Source organism: Lipophrys pholis, assembly GCF_963383615.2.
Source record: "Lipophrys pholis genome assembly, chromosome: 2".
In the NCBI taxonomy this organism is placed as follows: domain Eukaryota; kingdom Metazoa; phylum Chordata; class Actinopteri; order Blenniiformes; family Blenniidae; genus Lipophrys; species Lipophrys pholis.
Window position 1 is genome coordinate 28,411,791 of NC_137636.1, and position 17,011 is coordinate 28,428,801.

At 41.4% G+C, this 17,011-nt stretch overlaps 1 protein-coding gene across 2 annotated transcripts in view; it reads right to left on the reverse strand.

Annotated features, from left to right (window-relative positions):
• Positions 1–17,011, reverse strand: part of igdcc4 (immunoglobulin superfamily, DCC subclass, member 4) — a 51,850-nt gene that overhangs the window by 13,206 nt on the left and 21,633 nt on the right. For both annotated transcript variants that reach the window (XM_080458542.1, XM_080458541.1), the window contains exons 2-6: positions 16,052–16,366; positions 9,380–9,521; positions 7,346–7,479; positions 2,496–2,630; positions 1,339–1,491 (exon numbers count right to left, since the gene is read on the reverse strand). In XM_080458542.1, coding sequence (XP_080314668.1) covers positions 1,339–1,491; positions 2,496–2,630; positions 7,346–7,479; positions 9,380–9,521; positions 16,052–16,366 — 879 coding nt within the window. The remainder of the gene's footprint in view (positions 1–1,338; positions 1,492–2,495; positions 2,631–7,345; positions 7,480–9,379; positions 9,522–16,051; positions 16,367–17,011) is intronic.

Here is a 17,011-nt window from a genome sequence, read left to right on the forward strand (position 1 = left end):
AAGCAGTGCCATGCCACACTGGCAGGTGTATGTTTGGGAAAAACATTTTCAGAGACTGTGTGTGATGTTTGAATTATTCATTTTTCACACCCTCTCTCACTCTCATCCTCCTCCTCCTCCTCCTCCTCCTCCTCCTCCTCCTCCTCCACCTCGTCCAACAGAGGTCGGAGAAGCCTGTTGGAGGGCCGGTGCTCTTTTTGCTGCTTTTCACCACGGTCATAATTGCTACTGAGCTAATCAAATGTGATGCATTAATTGATATTTTTCAGAAAGCTGAGGTGGAGCTGGAGATGAATTTACATGCTTTTATCTCTTCTTGTTTAGACTACTGTAATGCCCTTTTTACCTGTTTAAATCAGTCATCTTTAAACCGCCTTCAAACCGTCCAAAATGCAGCTGCTCATCTTTTAACAGAAATAACCCGGAGAGCCCACATTACCCCTGTCCTTTCCTCTCTTCACTGGCTCCCGATCATTTTCCAAGTTCATTTTAAAATACTAGTGCTTACTTTTAAAGCATTACACAGCCAAACACCGTTTTATATCTCCAACCTGCTTCACCCATATGCCCCAAATAGAGCGCTCAGGTCTGGCCAACAAATGCTGCTTACGGTCCCACACACCAAGCTCAAAACCTGTGGTGATTGTGCATTTGAAGCTCTTGCACCAAAACTGTGGAATGCTCTTCCCCTTCAGCTGAGATGTCTTGACTCCTGTGGTTCCTTTATAAAGCAGTTAAAAACATTTTTATTCAGTCAGGCCTTTCGACCTGTAGCTGCTCAATTTAACTTTTTTGTATAACTATGTACGTTTTTTCTTGCTTCTATACCTTTAATGACCTTATCTCTGTTTTATTTCTTCTCTTTTTAGTGCTGTTAAGCAGCTTGTGACACACGTCTGTGAAAGGTGCTATATAAAGAAAGTTCTGTTCTATTCTATTCTATTGCAGTACTTCACCTCTTTCTCAATGAATGTCAGAATGACAGAATGCTTCATCATTTGTATGCAGGTTTGAGGAAAAGCCAATTTCCCTTCATTAAAAATCACAGTAGAGGCATGGTCGGAAACAAAGGAGAGAAAAATCACAGCCCAAGAAATGAACAAATTATGTTACCGTTTCTAGTCTGCTTCATAAACCCTATAACATGTGAGCGTGCTGAAAAGTACTTATTTCTGACAGCAGCTGAGTTGGAGTAACCTTCACGACTTAGTTAATTTATTTTGCGTTCAATTATGTTGAAACTGGAGACAAATCTAAATGAAGCTACTCTCAAAAGTAATTAATCTATCATATGCTACGCTCTGTGATCCTCATTACAGAACATGGCATGGTGCTCACCAGGCACATGCAGCTCAGCAGCAGCAGTGACAAACTCTCTGGTCTTGGGCTTGTTGGCCCGGCAGACATAGATGCCAGCATGGTGACGTCTCGTGTCCCTAATCACCAGGTTTGTTGCAAGGACGACCACATCAGTGGAAATGGGCTTTCCGTCTGATCAAAAGACAAAGAACAACAAAGAACAGACCCACATCATATAGATGAATGAAAGAAAAAAAAAAGAAAGGGTGGGCTTTATTTCTGAGGCTTTCAGTTGCCTGAGAAACAGTGCAGAGGAGGGTGGCGGAGCTTCCAACAGCCCGGGATTCGACCTGCAATCACACATACTGACCAACAGGTGGCTCTGTGACATTTCAATCTGGGTTCATGGCGACATCTGCATTGGCAAATTCCTGGGCTGTGTGTGTGAAATCATTCACTATTCACTATATAGACCCCTATTTAGTTTGTCCGCCATTTTGTGGAGTGTGGATTCTCTATGGAAGTTAATCATTACGGGCGAATCACACAAAACAACTACTTGGAAGAAAGTAGATGAGGCAAGACTCTTAAACAAGCAGGAGCTCGTTCTTTGAAGTTCACCTTATGCGCATAGAGGAGTGGAGCTTTTAAAGACATAGAGAATTCTCTCTATAGAGGAATGTAAAGTGACTGAAAGGATCATTTCGGATGCAGCACCAGACTCACAAAGCTGACAAATCAAACAAGACAAAAAAGAAAAAGAAAGAAATTGCAGAGGTTTCAAGCTCCAGGAAGGAATCCCATGACATCATTTCCACTGTGATCTCACAAGTGTGCGTGGGCGTGCACATGTGTGTGCGTGTCAAAGCTGTGGAGGTGTGAAGAAATCAGTGTGACAAATGATCTTCTCTAAAGCGTGACTCAATTTACAATAAATAATTTGGGAGGGCACGACTACCATCAGCAAAATAACTTCATAGCTGCAGGTACTGCGCATCTGATCTCGACATGTGGATGTTTGTTCTTGGTGCAAGAGAGGCCGACAGAGACAAAGACACAGATGATGAAAGTGTGACAGATGCAATAAAACAGGAAAGCAAAAAGGCGGAGAGAGAGGGAGAGAGACAGAGACAGAGAGAGAGAGAGAGAGAGAGAGAGAGAGACAGACGGGGGGGGCGTGCATGTGCAAGTGCTACCTTGTCTGCTCCATGACACCAGTGGTTTTGGCTGGCCTTGTGCCATGCACTCCATCACGGTGGGATGGCCAAGCACGACCGTGGCATTCTGAGGCGGTGCTACAATCGCAACTGTGTTCAGGGCTTCAGCGGAGCCTGTAATGACAACAAAAGAAGAGTATGATTTAGTTTCATGGACCAGCAGACATGAGGTAAGGTAGTGTGGAGCCCACGGGCTGGAAGCGATCCAAAAACTTTAATATTCACAAATGAGTGCAACAAAATGTCAATTTTTTTTTTATCAGTTCAGACAAAGGGGAAAAAAAACAACAGATTTTTGACAAGCCTTCTTTTAGTATTTTTCCCATCGGGTGTTGCCACAGTGTTTTTCAAACAAATACTCCAAATAGAAAACCGGCAGCCTGCATTTTGTGAAGACCTCACATGTCAAATTAGAAATGTCATGTATTTTACAATCTGTACAATGGATCCTATTTGCAGTTTAGTTGAGGGATAGAAAGTGATCCTTCAACAGCTTTTCAGGACATATTCAAGGGGTTTGTTGATGACTCACATGATAACAACTTCACCATCTAAAGAACAACTAGAGTGGCTTTTCCAATATCTGTCTGAGGCTTAACTTGCTCTTATTAGAAGCTCTTTGTGGAAATAACATGTAACTTGATGAGGGAGAGTTTGAGGCGAGGGCATTTACTAGGAACGAGAATGAAAACACTGAGAACACAGGTAGCTGTGTAAATCAAAGAGGATCTTTTACTCACAAACTACAGACATACAGAACAAAGCTGGAAAAGAAGCCACAAACCACATGTGACAGAGAAAAGGTGGTCAGACTGAGAAAGTGGGTGATGTCTCTGAGTGACGAAGACACCTTCTAGTTTGGTTTGGATTGAAGTCACTGCTTTTATCTGCAAAAGACATGTCATCAAGTCGGTTTTCCTGTTGTGTCTTTGTAAAGTCCAAGTCTCTAAACTGTTTTGTGTCTTCACGTTTTATTTTGCTACTCGCATGTCTTGTGCACGGCGCTGCAAGCTTGTCCTTCCCATCAGCTTTCCCTCTGTGCGTCTGATTGTGTAAGTGTGTTTCACCTGTGTGTCCCCCTCCCCTGTGTATATAATCCCCCCTTCCTCATGTGTCTGTTGCCCGATCGTCTTCGTTTGTTTGTATCAAGACATCCTGCATTTTCCTTGTGTTTTTTTGTGTTCTTGGACTCTTGCTTGTGTTTTTCGGAACCCTCTTTGGAAAACCCCTTTCTGGATACCTCTGCCTCCTGTGTTTTCAAAGTAAATTCGCTGATAACTGAACTTTAGTGCCACCACCTACTTTTAGGTTCCATTATACCTGTGACACTCAGCTCGTGAACTGATGAATACATCTCTGCTTCAGGGACAAAGGCTCTTATTCAAAGTATATTGTTTATATAGTGAAGAATCAGTCCCTGAGGTACAGCTGGTGAGAGCGGACCATTTCTTCTTTCAATTCTGCAAAGCCCTTGGCAGATCATAATACTAATGATCACAGAGTGGAGGCCGAGCATTCTGCAAACACATTATAAATTAATCATTGTGATTACATACAGCAAATCTTAGTTATGCACAAGGCTTAAAGTGGGTCAGTCTGTCTTGGGGAGGATGACGCAGTAGGGTTCATCTTCATCAGGGTCTTGTGTGGATGTGGTGGGTGGGGGGAGCAACATCAAGTATAAATATATTAATAAACAAGGAAAAGGAAAGTAGTAACAAGTAGAAAAATTGTGCGCTCTGCAGTTGAAGGTCTTTATATTTTCTACATCCTCTCAAGTTGAGTATGTGAACTGGTGACCTCAGAAACATGCTGTCAAAGCTCTGCTGCGGGTGTTGAGGTACTTCATTTGAAAGTGAGTGAAGTGATGGCATTAGATCTGACATCTGTTTCATGTAATGACTTGAGATGAAGTCCTAACTAAACAATGACAGTCGTGCATTAGCTCTGTTGCAAATAATATCCTGGTTAATATTGAATTGATGCAGCCCTGCGTGTGAAAGATGGAAGGTATTAAGATACTTTAATGTGGCGCATTCACCATGCAAATACAATTAGAAGTATGGGGGGAGACACAGTGACAAATCTAAAGTAACACTTGACTAGATGTTTAAATAGAAAATCAACAAATGAATATAACAATAATAATAATAGGGATTTACAAGGATGGATCTTGTGTAAATGTGATTTGACCTTGATTCACTTGCTCTGGCCTCATCTATCTGTCTTCTGCCTGTCTTTCCTTTTGTCTTTGAGTTAAAAGACACACAGCCCATGATTCAAAAAGGACACACAGATTTCCATAGAGCAGCCAATTAAAGTTGACTGATCTCCACCTTGCAAGTGACAGAGGCACGAAATATGACACGGCTTTAATGTCGGCAGCCTGACAGTGAACTCACATCTCACAGTGGCATTCAATGATTCACCACCCACCAATGCAAGAATTTTACATCACCCTGGGATGGTGCTTTCAGAGAGGAGGGTGTGTGCTCTCTAACACGGCTACTGTTTGAAACATGTGAAGGACAAAACGAGATAGTGGGAGAGCCCCTCCATTGATGTCAGGCTCGAGAGGCTTTTATATGCACACTTTACATGTTATCCTTGAGTGTTTCCTTCAGGTCCTCTGATTTCCTTCTGCAGTTCAAAGACATGTGGCATTTGAGTGTTTGTATCTGTACAGCCATTGACTGTGTCCTGCCTTTATGGACTGTGAGCTGGGTTTGGCTCTGCAACTCCAAGTTGAATAGAGCAGGTGTGGAAAATAGATCTATGAATGGATCGTGTCCTCGTTTCCAAAACTTGGTTTGTCAAGATAAGAGTTTTGGGTGGGGTTGTACAATATTAGGAAAAACTGTGTGATAACGTTGTCAAGTGTGAAGATCGGACTTATACTTTCAAACCACAGTGCTCCTTCTCTTCTTGTAGCTAAATTATACCAGATGCAACTCGGCTGAGTTTGTGTTTCTATCTTTTCTTTTTAATCACAGACTCATCTTCCCACCAGCTGTGTTTCACAAACAGACCAGTTTGTAGACATTGTTGTTTTCAGTCATTTTTTTCTTGATTTTTGTGCTTTTGTGCCTCTGACTTCTGGCTTGTTTCCAGATATGATGTGATGTCGAACTAATGAAGTGAAATACAAGCAGTTGTCAGAACAATCTAGCGCAGTAGAGATCCATCTGATTAGCTATATATCTTACCATGCAGGGCATGAATACATGCATGGAAATATAATTTCCTGTCTTGCAAATGTTGACATCCCAATGACACTGAAATGTGTGCTTTGACATGCAGCCTTAGTTGTGGGGTCAGCCTAACTCAATGAACTAAAGGAGAAATGCAGGGGAGTTACTGACAGATGGAAATCACCAACATACACATAGTTAATAATCATCAATTATTAACCCCTTCAACCCACTACTCTGTGAAAAGTAAAATGTAAAAAAAAGTACCTAATGGTCAGCAAATTAAGGAATTTGTCCCACATAAAGCTAGTGAGTAAAATCAGGAAAAAAGTCAAACCCTTCATAAAACGACAGGAAAAGAAACAAAGCACATAGCTTCTTGTTGAAAACTAATTTGAAAGTATAAACCAATGCCAAAACCCCTCTAGTCAGTAAGCTGTGAGAATAAAAGTTTCTTGTATAAAGTGAAAGAAATTAATTCTGAAGGCCAAGTCAAGGAAATGTAAAGTGATTCATATACACAGCATGACGTTAAAGTATTTTACACAATAGCAGTGCTGTGCTTTGAACAAGATACAGTGAAAAGTATCAGACATATATTAAAATAAGCACTAAGGCTTCAAACCATTCACAATGTATTTAATTCTATGAGACAATAGTCACGAACATCTTGGACACAATCATATGTTCCGACAGCAGCCACATCACATATGGCCATCACTATGGTTAAGGCATGTAGTGCTTCTGCTACATATGTTTTCCAAGGATTTATGATAATTATGGCAAGAAATTCCATTGAAAGTATTAATGGTAGTCTGTTCCCTTGTCTGTCATGTCTCTAACTTTAAACAAGATGCATTCCTGTTTTCATTACATAAAACAATCTTAGTAATTCAAAATATGTCAATAAATACTTGGTTCAAATAGGTTTAAAATGACCATCATTCTACCATTACCCCTTAAACCAATAATTTCATGACTTTTGAAAAGTGCTTTGTGAAGTATGTGGCCTGTGTGTCACCATTTCTTTATGCAAGGTAGAGCTGATTTTCCTGCTGCTATGCTGACTGCAATCCTGGAGCAACTCGGAAAACACATAATGTAAAAAAGCACCCACAACCAGAACAGAGCCTCGCTGTCTCCCTTTATGCATATCCAGTATAATGCAATCCATTATAGCGTTTAAAGCCCGTGCCACTCAAACATGCTTCACTTTAATGTCTGACCTTCACAATGATGGAGGTGCAGTTTGACACGAGAAGGCTGTTTTCAAATTCATCTGCTGGAGGTGAAAAGTTTCTCTGTGATCTCCTTGAGACGTGTCCCATCATTGTTTTGTGACTTTGTATGGAAGTGGATGGCGGCACTGAATACATATGCAGCCTGCACGGCCATAATGTGAAGATGTGAAATATGGCAAGTATTTGCAAATTCACATTTTAGAATAATTTCTTTATTTTTTATAGTGCAAAGAATGTACTAATACCCATCAGTCTACAAAATACAAAACACACGCATACACAACACAGCATGATGAACAAAATGCAGTGTGAACACGTGTGAAACGTCTCCTAAAATCATTGCTTTCAAATTGTACTGACGGCTACTGGCTGTCCAAACAACAACAGCGGACCTCACCTGTGGTGACGGTGAGCCGGGCTTCATGACTGATGTCTTTTCTGGCAGAATTGGATGCAGCACAGCGGTAGACCCCCTCATCCTCCTTGGTCACCTCCAGAATTTGGAGAACTCCATTAGGAAGGGAAATGAACCTGTTGCACGTGAGGCCAAAAAGAAAAAGAGAACAGGCAGAGAAAAAAACAGTGAGGCATAGAATGAAAAGAAAAGGACAAAAAGGACAGAAAACAGAGTGTATCGACTGTTCAGGGTCCTGCAGTAACAAGCGTACGGCTCATCGTCTCGTCACGGATCCGGCTGCATCCTCACAAGACCCCATCCTAGTCCTCCGGGAGGGAGGATTTTTGTGAACCGTCATTAAAGACAAGCCTCTGAGTTTAAAGCCTGTTTGAAAGAACGCAGATGGATACTATGTAGAGTATGTGCATTTTATATATGTTTATCTGCATTGTTGATATCCACCAAATCTGCTTTGATCTTACATATCACTAGTACTTCCTTCAGTATGGAGGTCATGTTCCAGACATATTACTCTTGGCCTGCAAGCCAGACTCCCTCTGGGCACAGGCAATGTAATGCCATCTCGCCTCTTATCGCCTTTATCACAGCCTATTAATCCCGCCAACATATGACTGGTTGCCTGGTCAGGAGGGAGTAAGGCGAAAGAAAGTGGGGGGAATACGGGGGAAAATAAGCCGGTGAGAATGAGGACAGGCAGAGGATGGGGAAAACAAAGAAGAGAGATAATAATGAGAGAGAGACAGCAAGCCCTAAATGAAGAGAAAGTAGAGCGAGAAAGCAGCAGAAATAGAGATGGACGGGGGTTAATAAGGAAGAGACTGAGTGAGAGACAGCAGAGGGTCTAATAGAGAGAAAAGGCAACATTAAAGTGGGCAAAAGCACAGGGAGAGAAAAGCCACTGATGTATCAGCCATCCTTTAGCAGATTTTTTTGGTGTGAGGCCATTAGCAGCTCCTGAGGTGGGAGAACCACATCCCACCAATAAGACCTTATAAGCAGCAAGTTGTCTGCAGGTCATACAGGGCTACAGCAGCCATTAACACTTCGCTCTGCACAATAAGGCTGGAAACAAATTTCAGGGCCAGTCGAGCCACAATGAAATGTCAATATAGTTAAGTGGCTCACTAAATGAGAATATTTGCGACCAGAGAACTGACAGTGATATGTGGAGGATGTGGCCACGGGCTTATACGTCTGAAATATGTCTTCGGGTTACTTCCAAAAGCACGCAGGACTGAGAATGAGATGCTCATTTAGACTCAAGGTGAATTTGTAGTGCTACTGTTACTGAAATGCTGAATTTATATTTCAAAGGTAGTTCTTCTCTCAATTCATTATGAACTTTGAATAAAAGCAAAACATTTAGTGGACTGTTACAGCATGGAAGGCTTTAAAAGTTCTTGACAATTTCTTCAATTAAAGTCATTTCTCAAGTAATTTCAAAGGTATTTCCCACACAGGGACATTTATCGATTCTTTATAAGTGTCTAGCAAATCCTTTCACCAGCATTGTCATTAGTGCAATAACAGAAGACAAACTAGGCTCCAGTTTTAGATTTACAAACCTGGCACAAGTTTCATTATTGAAAACACAAATGCATTCTTTTTTTTCTTTTTTTTACTTCACAGAGAAAATAAAAAACACTGAGCTAAATAAGCAGAATAAACAACATCATTGTGGCGTGCCACTTCAATTGCTGGAACTCAGCATGCAAGTTTCTTTAAATGGACTACAAACTGAGAGCAACACAATATCTCTTATTGATACATATAGTAGATGGCTAAGACTGCTTGAGTATTGTACAGACACAGATCTAATCAAAGCATATTAGGACCTAGCATATTTTTAAACAGAGCTAGAAGCGTCAGCATCATATTCCCCCAGGTGAAATTGCATTAAAGGTACGCCACATGTACGGTGATTATACACTGTCAAGAGTTGTAATTTGTCGGGGAGGGTTAAGCAACCACAAGAAGACAAAAGACAAGAGGGAAAACACACAACAGGGTTACCTTGTCTCCACAGGGACAGCGACTTGGTCCTTTTCCCAAGTAATGACAGGTGTGGGTACGCCCTCGATCTGGCACTCAAAGCGAGCTGCTCCCCCGTTGGGCACTGTTTGAGGTGATGGCTCCTGATGAAACTGAGACAGACCTGTCAGCACGTAAATGAGAGTAATCAATGGGTTATTCATCCATGTCAGACCGGTGCTTGACACAAAAACTATCAGGAAATCTACTTGTGAAATCAACCCTTTGTTTGATCTGGTAACTATACAGCTACATTAGGTATGATGGATGAGACGTCACATGTGATGTGACACACTCTTTAAGTGGTGTTATTATTATAATCCTGGTCCTCTACTCGCTCCCAACTCGACTTCGTTTACATTCCACATGGCTTGCATTTGAATACATACCCAGTAGACCTAATTAAATAAACCGATTCAGTTAAGGCAAAAACAGACTGTATCTCAATTATAAGCTAAGGCTTTAACAGAGCGCAAACAGAAATGACCTCACCAGTCACATCATTCACAGCATTTGTTTAAACGGCCTAATTGTGTGTAAGTGGTTTACTTTCGATAGAGGACCATACTCATACGTGGATGGCACTTAACCACATTGTATTTTACAGACTTCTGATTTGTCCACTAATGCTATTTGATCTTTTACAAAAGGTGCAATATTAAATCATATTTAAGGTGCAATATTAATTTATGTAATTCAATTAAAGCCTTTTCCCCACTCCTGAAAGTGACCTTGAAAGTTCCGATGAGAGAATATTTGGGGACATAATCAGACTTGGCTGAATTATTTCTCCCTTCAGGTCAACTCTTGGCATGGTTCCAATTTCCAGTGCCTCCAAGCGTTCACGCACTCTTGTGAAAGCAACTATGTGGGCATTACTGATCACCAGGGGGCAGCGTGGAGCACTGTCTGAGGGCCTCTGACCTCTGACCCCAACAGGCTGTTGGTGGAGAGAACAAAACAGGCAGGCTGGCCCAGCCACTTCGCCTGTAGCCTTGACTGAAAAGTAGAGCGTGGGGGTGGATCAAAGCAGTGAGCAGAGAAAGAAGACAGAGAAGGCAACCAAAAGCAGGGGAAACCACGGCAGTATTAGAGGAATACAATCTGAAGCCATAGACTAACATATGTAAGAGCTTTGTTCCCTGACTGAGAAGCTCTGTGAAGGTGAACACAGGATTTTAACTTAATATCAAACTTATGTACTATTTTTTAAACTTATCATACATTGTTCTCAATAATTTTTTTTTTTCATCTAAACAGACAAATCCATTACTGTGGAAGTTCTCCAGAAGATTGTGTCAGCACCCGTGCCTACTTTATCCTAGTTGGGACTGTGGGGGCTGGAGTCGATCCCAGCTGACATTTAATAAGTGGTAGAATACACAATGAAGTTTCCAGTCAATAACAGGGCTGAGACAAAGGCAGACTCTATCACACAGATATACTCAACGCTGCGGCCAATTTGTTGTTGGATTATAGGAATAAAGCAAAGCGCCTGAAGAAAAAAGGAGAACATGCAACCTTCAAACAGAAAGGCTTCGACCCAGGAGCGACATCAGAGTGGTCAATGTCTGGTGTTTTTATATCTAAATGAAATATCATCTCCTGTTGTTCTGTTTTTGAGTACAAAATAAGTATGTTACAACTACAACTCATTGTTTAAATGAACATGTTGGATAAAAAAAAAATCCCACTGTGACACAATGACAACACCAGCTCAAGAGTGAAGAGAATACAAAAGTTTTTTTTAGAACATGAATTCTGTGCCTAATTCACTGGTAATCCCTAAATTATTACTGAGAAATTAAACTCATCCCCTCAAATGTCAGCACTGTAATTACACTAGAAGCAAATTAAGGGGATCGCTGGAGTTAATAAATTATCTGAGAAAAATTAATGTCCATACACAGTTTAGTGAACTGAGTAACTGAAAACTAAACTTTGATTTATTGGCGATGCAAAGTCACATTCATCAAATGTATCACACCCCGGATACTGTAAAGATTTGTATCATTGTTTATACCACGTTTGCTTATTTCTGACGATTTTCTAGACGATTAACCAATCATGAAAACTCTCCGGTGCCACACCAGTTTACTTCAGAAAGCTCAATCGCGCCGATCCTCTTACGACACAGAAAGTCACGGCAAAAGTCGCAACTTCAATCCAATTAACAGCCGTCAAAATAAATTCAGTCAAGCTTGAAGTGGCGCAACAATTAACCAGTTGATGCAACAACCGGAAACATCAATCGATTCAAATCTTCATTGTTTAATCACAAAAAGGATGATAAGAACTCCCAGCCAGCAGCGCATCAATATATACAAATATACATGAAGAATCCAGAAGAAAACTGCAAAGAACGTTCATCTTCATGATAAGAATAAATACTGTTAACAAATGTTTTAATCCATACATTATAGGTATTTGCATCATTAAGAAAATTGAAATTGGTTGAAGGTCTAAATACCATCAAATATGTGAAAGTTGATGTCTGATAGTTAATATGATTGTTATAGAGGAACTAATAATAATGGTAACTACCAGAAAAAATGTTGATTGGGAATGTTGATCTGAGCATCCTGAGCAGAATCTTTCTAAACCTTTGTCGTAAAAGTGAAAAAAAAAAAACTTTTTCAAGCTTTCCCAATATTCAGTATGTCTTTCTATGTTCTTCAAACTGCTGCAAGTGTGAGGAGACATGAACCCTAACCCTTATCGTGCCACCTATTGGTCACAGAAACAAAGTTGAGGGACCAAAGTTCCTGAATGAGTCTGTCAGAGGTGGACACACACACACACACACACACACACACACACACACACACACACACACACACACACACACACACACACACACACACACACACACACACACACACAAACGCTCAGCAGCAGTAGCAGTAGCAGAAAGCATTTGAATCATTTCAGAAACAACGATTGTCACGCAGCAAATTTGACAAGAGATGTTGATGATTGACCCCTGCAACTTCCAGCCATTACACAGCATGACACCCTCAAGTAAACACACAACCTGTACCACTGCCAGACTGCTTGACAGGCTGCCAGCTGCCTGAGTGTGTAAGCGTGTGCACATGTGTAAATTGAAGTGAATGTGTACCAAGCTACTTGTACCTCACTCTTTACTCAAGTGTGTGCCTTGATGCCCGTGATTATATTTATGGATCACTTTGTTCATTTTTGTCCACTGGTGTGTGTGTGTGTGTGTGTGTGTGTGTGTGTGTGTGTGTGTGTGTGTGTGTGTGTGTGTGTGTGTGTGTGTGTGTGTGTGTGTGTGTGTGTGTGTGTGTGTGTGTGTGTGTGTGTGTGTGTGCGTGTGCATGTGCGTGTGTCCATCGAGAAGGTGCCAACATGTGAGCAGTGGATAACAGCTGATAAGTGAGAGTGCGCATTAGCAGACGTTAATGCGCAGAGGGGCTGCTTGTGTTCACGCTGTGATGGAACAATGGTGACCGGCCAGGCTTCCACCTCCGCTCCGTCAAAGTATAATCATATTAGTCTTTTCCCAGGACTCTGTGAGTGTCCAGAGGCCGGATGAAATTCCATGGCAGATCCTTTCAACCCCATGCGGGTCGCGCTCTCAGATGTTACAAAGCTGACACAAGTTTGTGATGACACATTGGGCCAATTTTCAATTGTAACAACTCCGAGCTAAATGTGACATACCAAGACCACAGGGTCAAAAATATGTCCAATTGTTTCCTAGCAACTGCTCGATGCAGGGGAGATTGTCAGACAGCTCCTCAGGCTCTATCTAAAGTTTCAACCCTTTAATGTACTGAATCAAAAAAAAAAAAAGTCTCCATCTCGCTTCTCTTTCCTCCTTTTTCCTTTTCTGGTTCTCCCCTGCCCTTGACTTTACCCCGACTCTTTCTCTGCTTTTGTCTGTACATTTATCTATGCCCCACTCTTTGGCCCCACAGCTATCAGATTGCAGCGTTTTTTTCCCCTCCCCTTCTGCAAGTAGATAATTCCACCCCGTGACCTCTTTGCTACCCAGCTTTCAGGCTGAGTAACACTGTGAAAACTCATCGAGCATGCCCTCAGCCTCGACACATATTTGTAATAACTGCAGGAAAAAAAATATGTGCAATTCCATCAGTTTTGACATGCATGCCCTTCAACATTGACAAAACAAAGCCATTTACAGTAATCCTGCTAAGCCAAAAGGTTTCAACGGGGGCGATTTCTTTTGAATTAACATTTCCTGATCTGATTTTAATTTTTTTTTGTAGCACGAGGTACAAAGAGCTGCACATTTTTAGAAAATGTATATTAATTTGCATTATAATAACTTATTAAAGGTTACGTAACCGCCGTGAGGCAGAAGAAATACTGAAGAACAAAAAAGTCAAACCTTGAAACAAACGTTTACACATGTCAATGAAAGCTGTGTCTGCTTGGAGGAGAGTGTGCGCCATTCATGGTTAGGACATCAGCTGTTTGATTCAAATGCTTTGCAAAAGCTCACAGGATTTAGAAACATTGACATTCACCTTAGCAGCCTCATAATGAGAAAGGTTAACTGGACTAATTAACATTAAAAGCTGCTTTTTTTTCTTCTTTCTTTTTTTGAACTCATCATCATTTACCCATGAATATAACTCTGTGCGCCACCTCTGTCATTTTGCCTGAGGAGAAAGCTCTACCGCAGAGTTTATAGAGACGATTCTTTTCTGTAAATCTGCATTTAGGGAGCAGCTCTCCCTCACTGTTTCCCTCTGATACACGTGCATGCTGTTTGTTGAGGCCACACGCATCATATATTGCGACAGAGAAAATGGAGCAGGTGGCTTTCGTAATGTGTTTTCACAGATGTGATCCCTGCAACGTTTGCTCTTCACTCTCATTCCGGCTCGTCAAGACACAGTAGGAAATGAGAACGTCCGACTCAATGTCAATGCTCGGACAGTATGGCTCTGGCCTCCTACACGCGGGTCACGTCTATCTCATAGCTCTTTGCCGCTGATTTAATTCACAAACCACACACACTCATGCGTACACCTATACACTCACACTGAAGGTCATTGTTAATGTTCTCAGGAAGACTTTCCTTTCACAATCAGCACAAACTCTCTTCAGCTTCTTCCGCCTTCTCACCATTCATCCAGCCCTCCCCCTCCCTCCCTTTTATTCGGTATTGTCCCTCAAACAAGAGATCCTCATAAATAGGCATGTGACAGCTGACAAAAGAAGGGGAATCCACTGAGGATACTGTCTCACTTTACACAAAGCTAATGACTAAATAAAGACTCCCACTTAGGAGTGAGCAAAAAAGAAAAAAAAAAGGCCACCTCACAGGGCCGATTACAGAGCTGCTGCCTTTCCTCTCATCCCTCATAACCCCTCTTCCGGTGCACTTTCGTTCATTTGCACCAACTGCTCCTTTCTTGCTCAGAGCCAAAATGTTATTTAAGAGCATACCTGCCCCCGGGACACTTGTTCGGTCCAGCAGCATCTGAGACGGACGAGAACTTAGTTCATCGACGTCTGTGTAAAGAAATTCCCCCGACAAAACTGACAAATCACAAATCACACTGTGTGTGCAAATTGTACCCAAAAGAATGCTCTAAATGAAAGACTGAATCAAACTAAGACTCCTCTGTAACATCAGCCATGCTGCACATGTTGTCTCACGACTACGACGCCACCAGATCACCACATCCACAGAAGACCCATGCTTACTTCTCCAACATGTTTTAAAACGACCTCCCTGAATGCCCCGATAAAAACTGTATGGGGATGTACTGAGAATAACCGATGCTGCATTGATGTTTCTCCTGATAGATGACTTTGAAAGACAAAAATAAACTATGAACATATCAGTTTTTGAAAGCACTTTTCCAGCTTCACCCCACCACCCACCCACACATAGTGCAATGTGTAGACTGTATGTGTATGATGAATTTGAGCACAAACTTTACTTATTTAGCCTCAAATAGCATCTTCTGTGAAGTTTAGTAGATAATAAATATTTGCTCAACAGAAAGCATCCATTTATTTGAAAATGCAGGCAATCAACTATTTTCCAAACTTCCTATTGTCTTTACTTCTAGTTATCTCAGCAGCTGTAGTGAATACTTACTTCTAGCTATTGTTAGAATTATAAATGACATTCTACTATGACTTCATTCACCAATATAATAAAATAAAGTGTTGTTTTTAGAGTTGATATGTTACCCAGTTTGAAGTTCTGTTAGACTGTTCTGTTGTGTAATTATTATGACAATAAGAATTTATGTAAAAATGAGAGCTCCAAATCTTTTCCTTTGTTTTTCGCACATTTGATGCATTTTTACATTTTAAAAAAAGTACAATTTGAAAATAATCGTGACCACATGAAATTTCCTCAGTCTGGCATTTCACTCAAACTCGTATAAAACAGTACTAGCAAAATTATTCTGCATTGTGCAGTCAGTCGAATAGTTTTGGCTCTCGATGGTGCGTTTTGTCGGATAATCTCACCAAAACAGAGCAATGACATGTTGAAGAAATCATGAACGGCAGTTACTTAAATCCTTGTTTTATGGAATTCTTTCTTTAAAAAGTTGAACTGTTAAATAATCAGTCATGACATTTAAGATTCTGGATATCAACATACGTATGAGCTGGTGACTCAATCTGTGCACTCACTTGCTTGGAGCACATTGACAGTCCGGCTGGTGAGTGCTCCGAGGGCGCTGGCAGTCAGGCAGCTGTATCCCCCCTCCACGCCTCGGGGAGCATGGGCATCTTTAACGGAGGGCAGCAGGAGGAGGGATCCGTTGGTAAAATACTGCACGTAGTCAACCCCTTGGAGAGGCAGTGGCTGTCCATCCTTTCGCCAGGTGATGTTGAACGGCGTGTCGCTGGCCCCTAAGTTGCAGTCCAGCAGGAGGGGCGAACCTGGCTCCAACACTACATGGCTGGGCCCGGCACCGCAGCTCAGCTCCACTGAAACAGGCTTTTCTGTGTCAAACAAAGAGAAATATTACATGTTATCCATACCTGCAAGTCTATGCCGATCAGGGTTTTGGTTTATTCAAAAGCAACATGTCTGTTTTAGCTGTCACAATATGCAGAAAAAAACCAAAATAAAACATTGCTCTGTCCAGCCTCATTGTTAAAGTGTCACATGAGAGCCATTTGAAAAATCTGCTGTTTAGGATCACTTTCACTGTCAATTTGTCATTTTCTAGCATGACTTCAATACAGTCAATAATGTTGGCAGCACAGATGGATAGGGGTGGTGCATTCCAGAGGCGGGGTGTTTGGGCACAGAGGGGAGGCCGGAGGAGGAGGTGGAGCTCTGAAAATGAAAAGGGAGCAACGGCATGAAGGGATTTGTATGTCAGCAGCAGGACATTAAAGTCAGTAAAAGGGGGGAAATCCTGGAGCAGGAGTTTGATGAGGTGGTGTGATGTGATGATGTGAGCCGAAAAAACTACTCACGATGTAATGGTTCATTGATGGGGAACTTCATTTCAGCGTTATAGTTTGGGAACTTTTTAACATTCACTGTATTGGATCAGTGTGAATGTAAAGTAATACAGTTTCAGTGAACACAAATCACACATTTATTCCCAAGAGAGGGTGGTCATAATTTATCCTGAA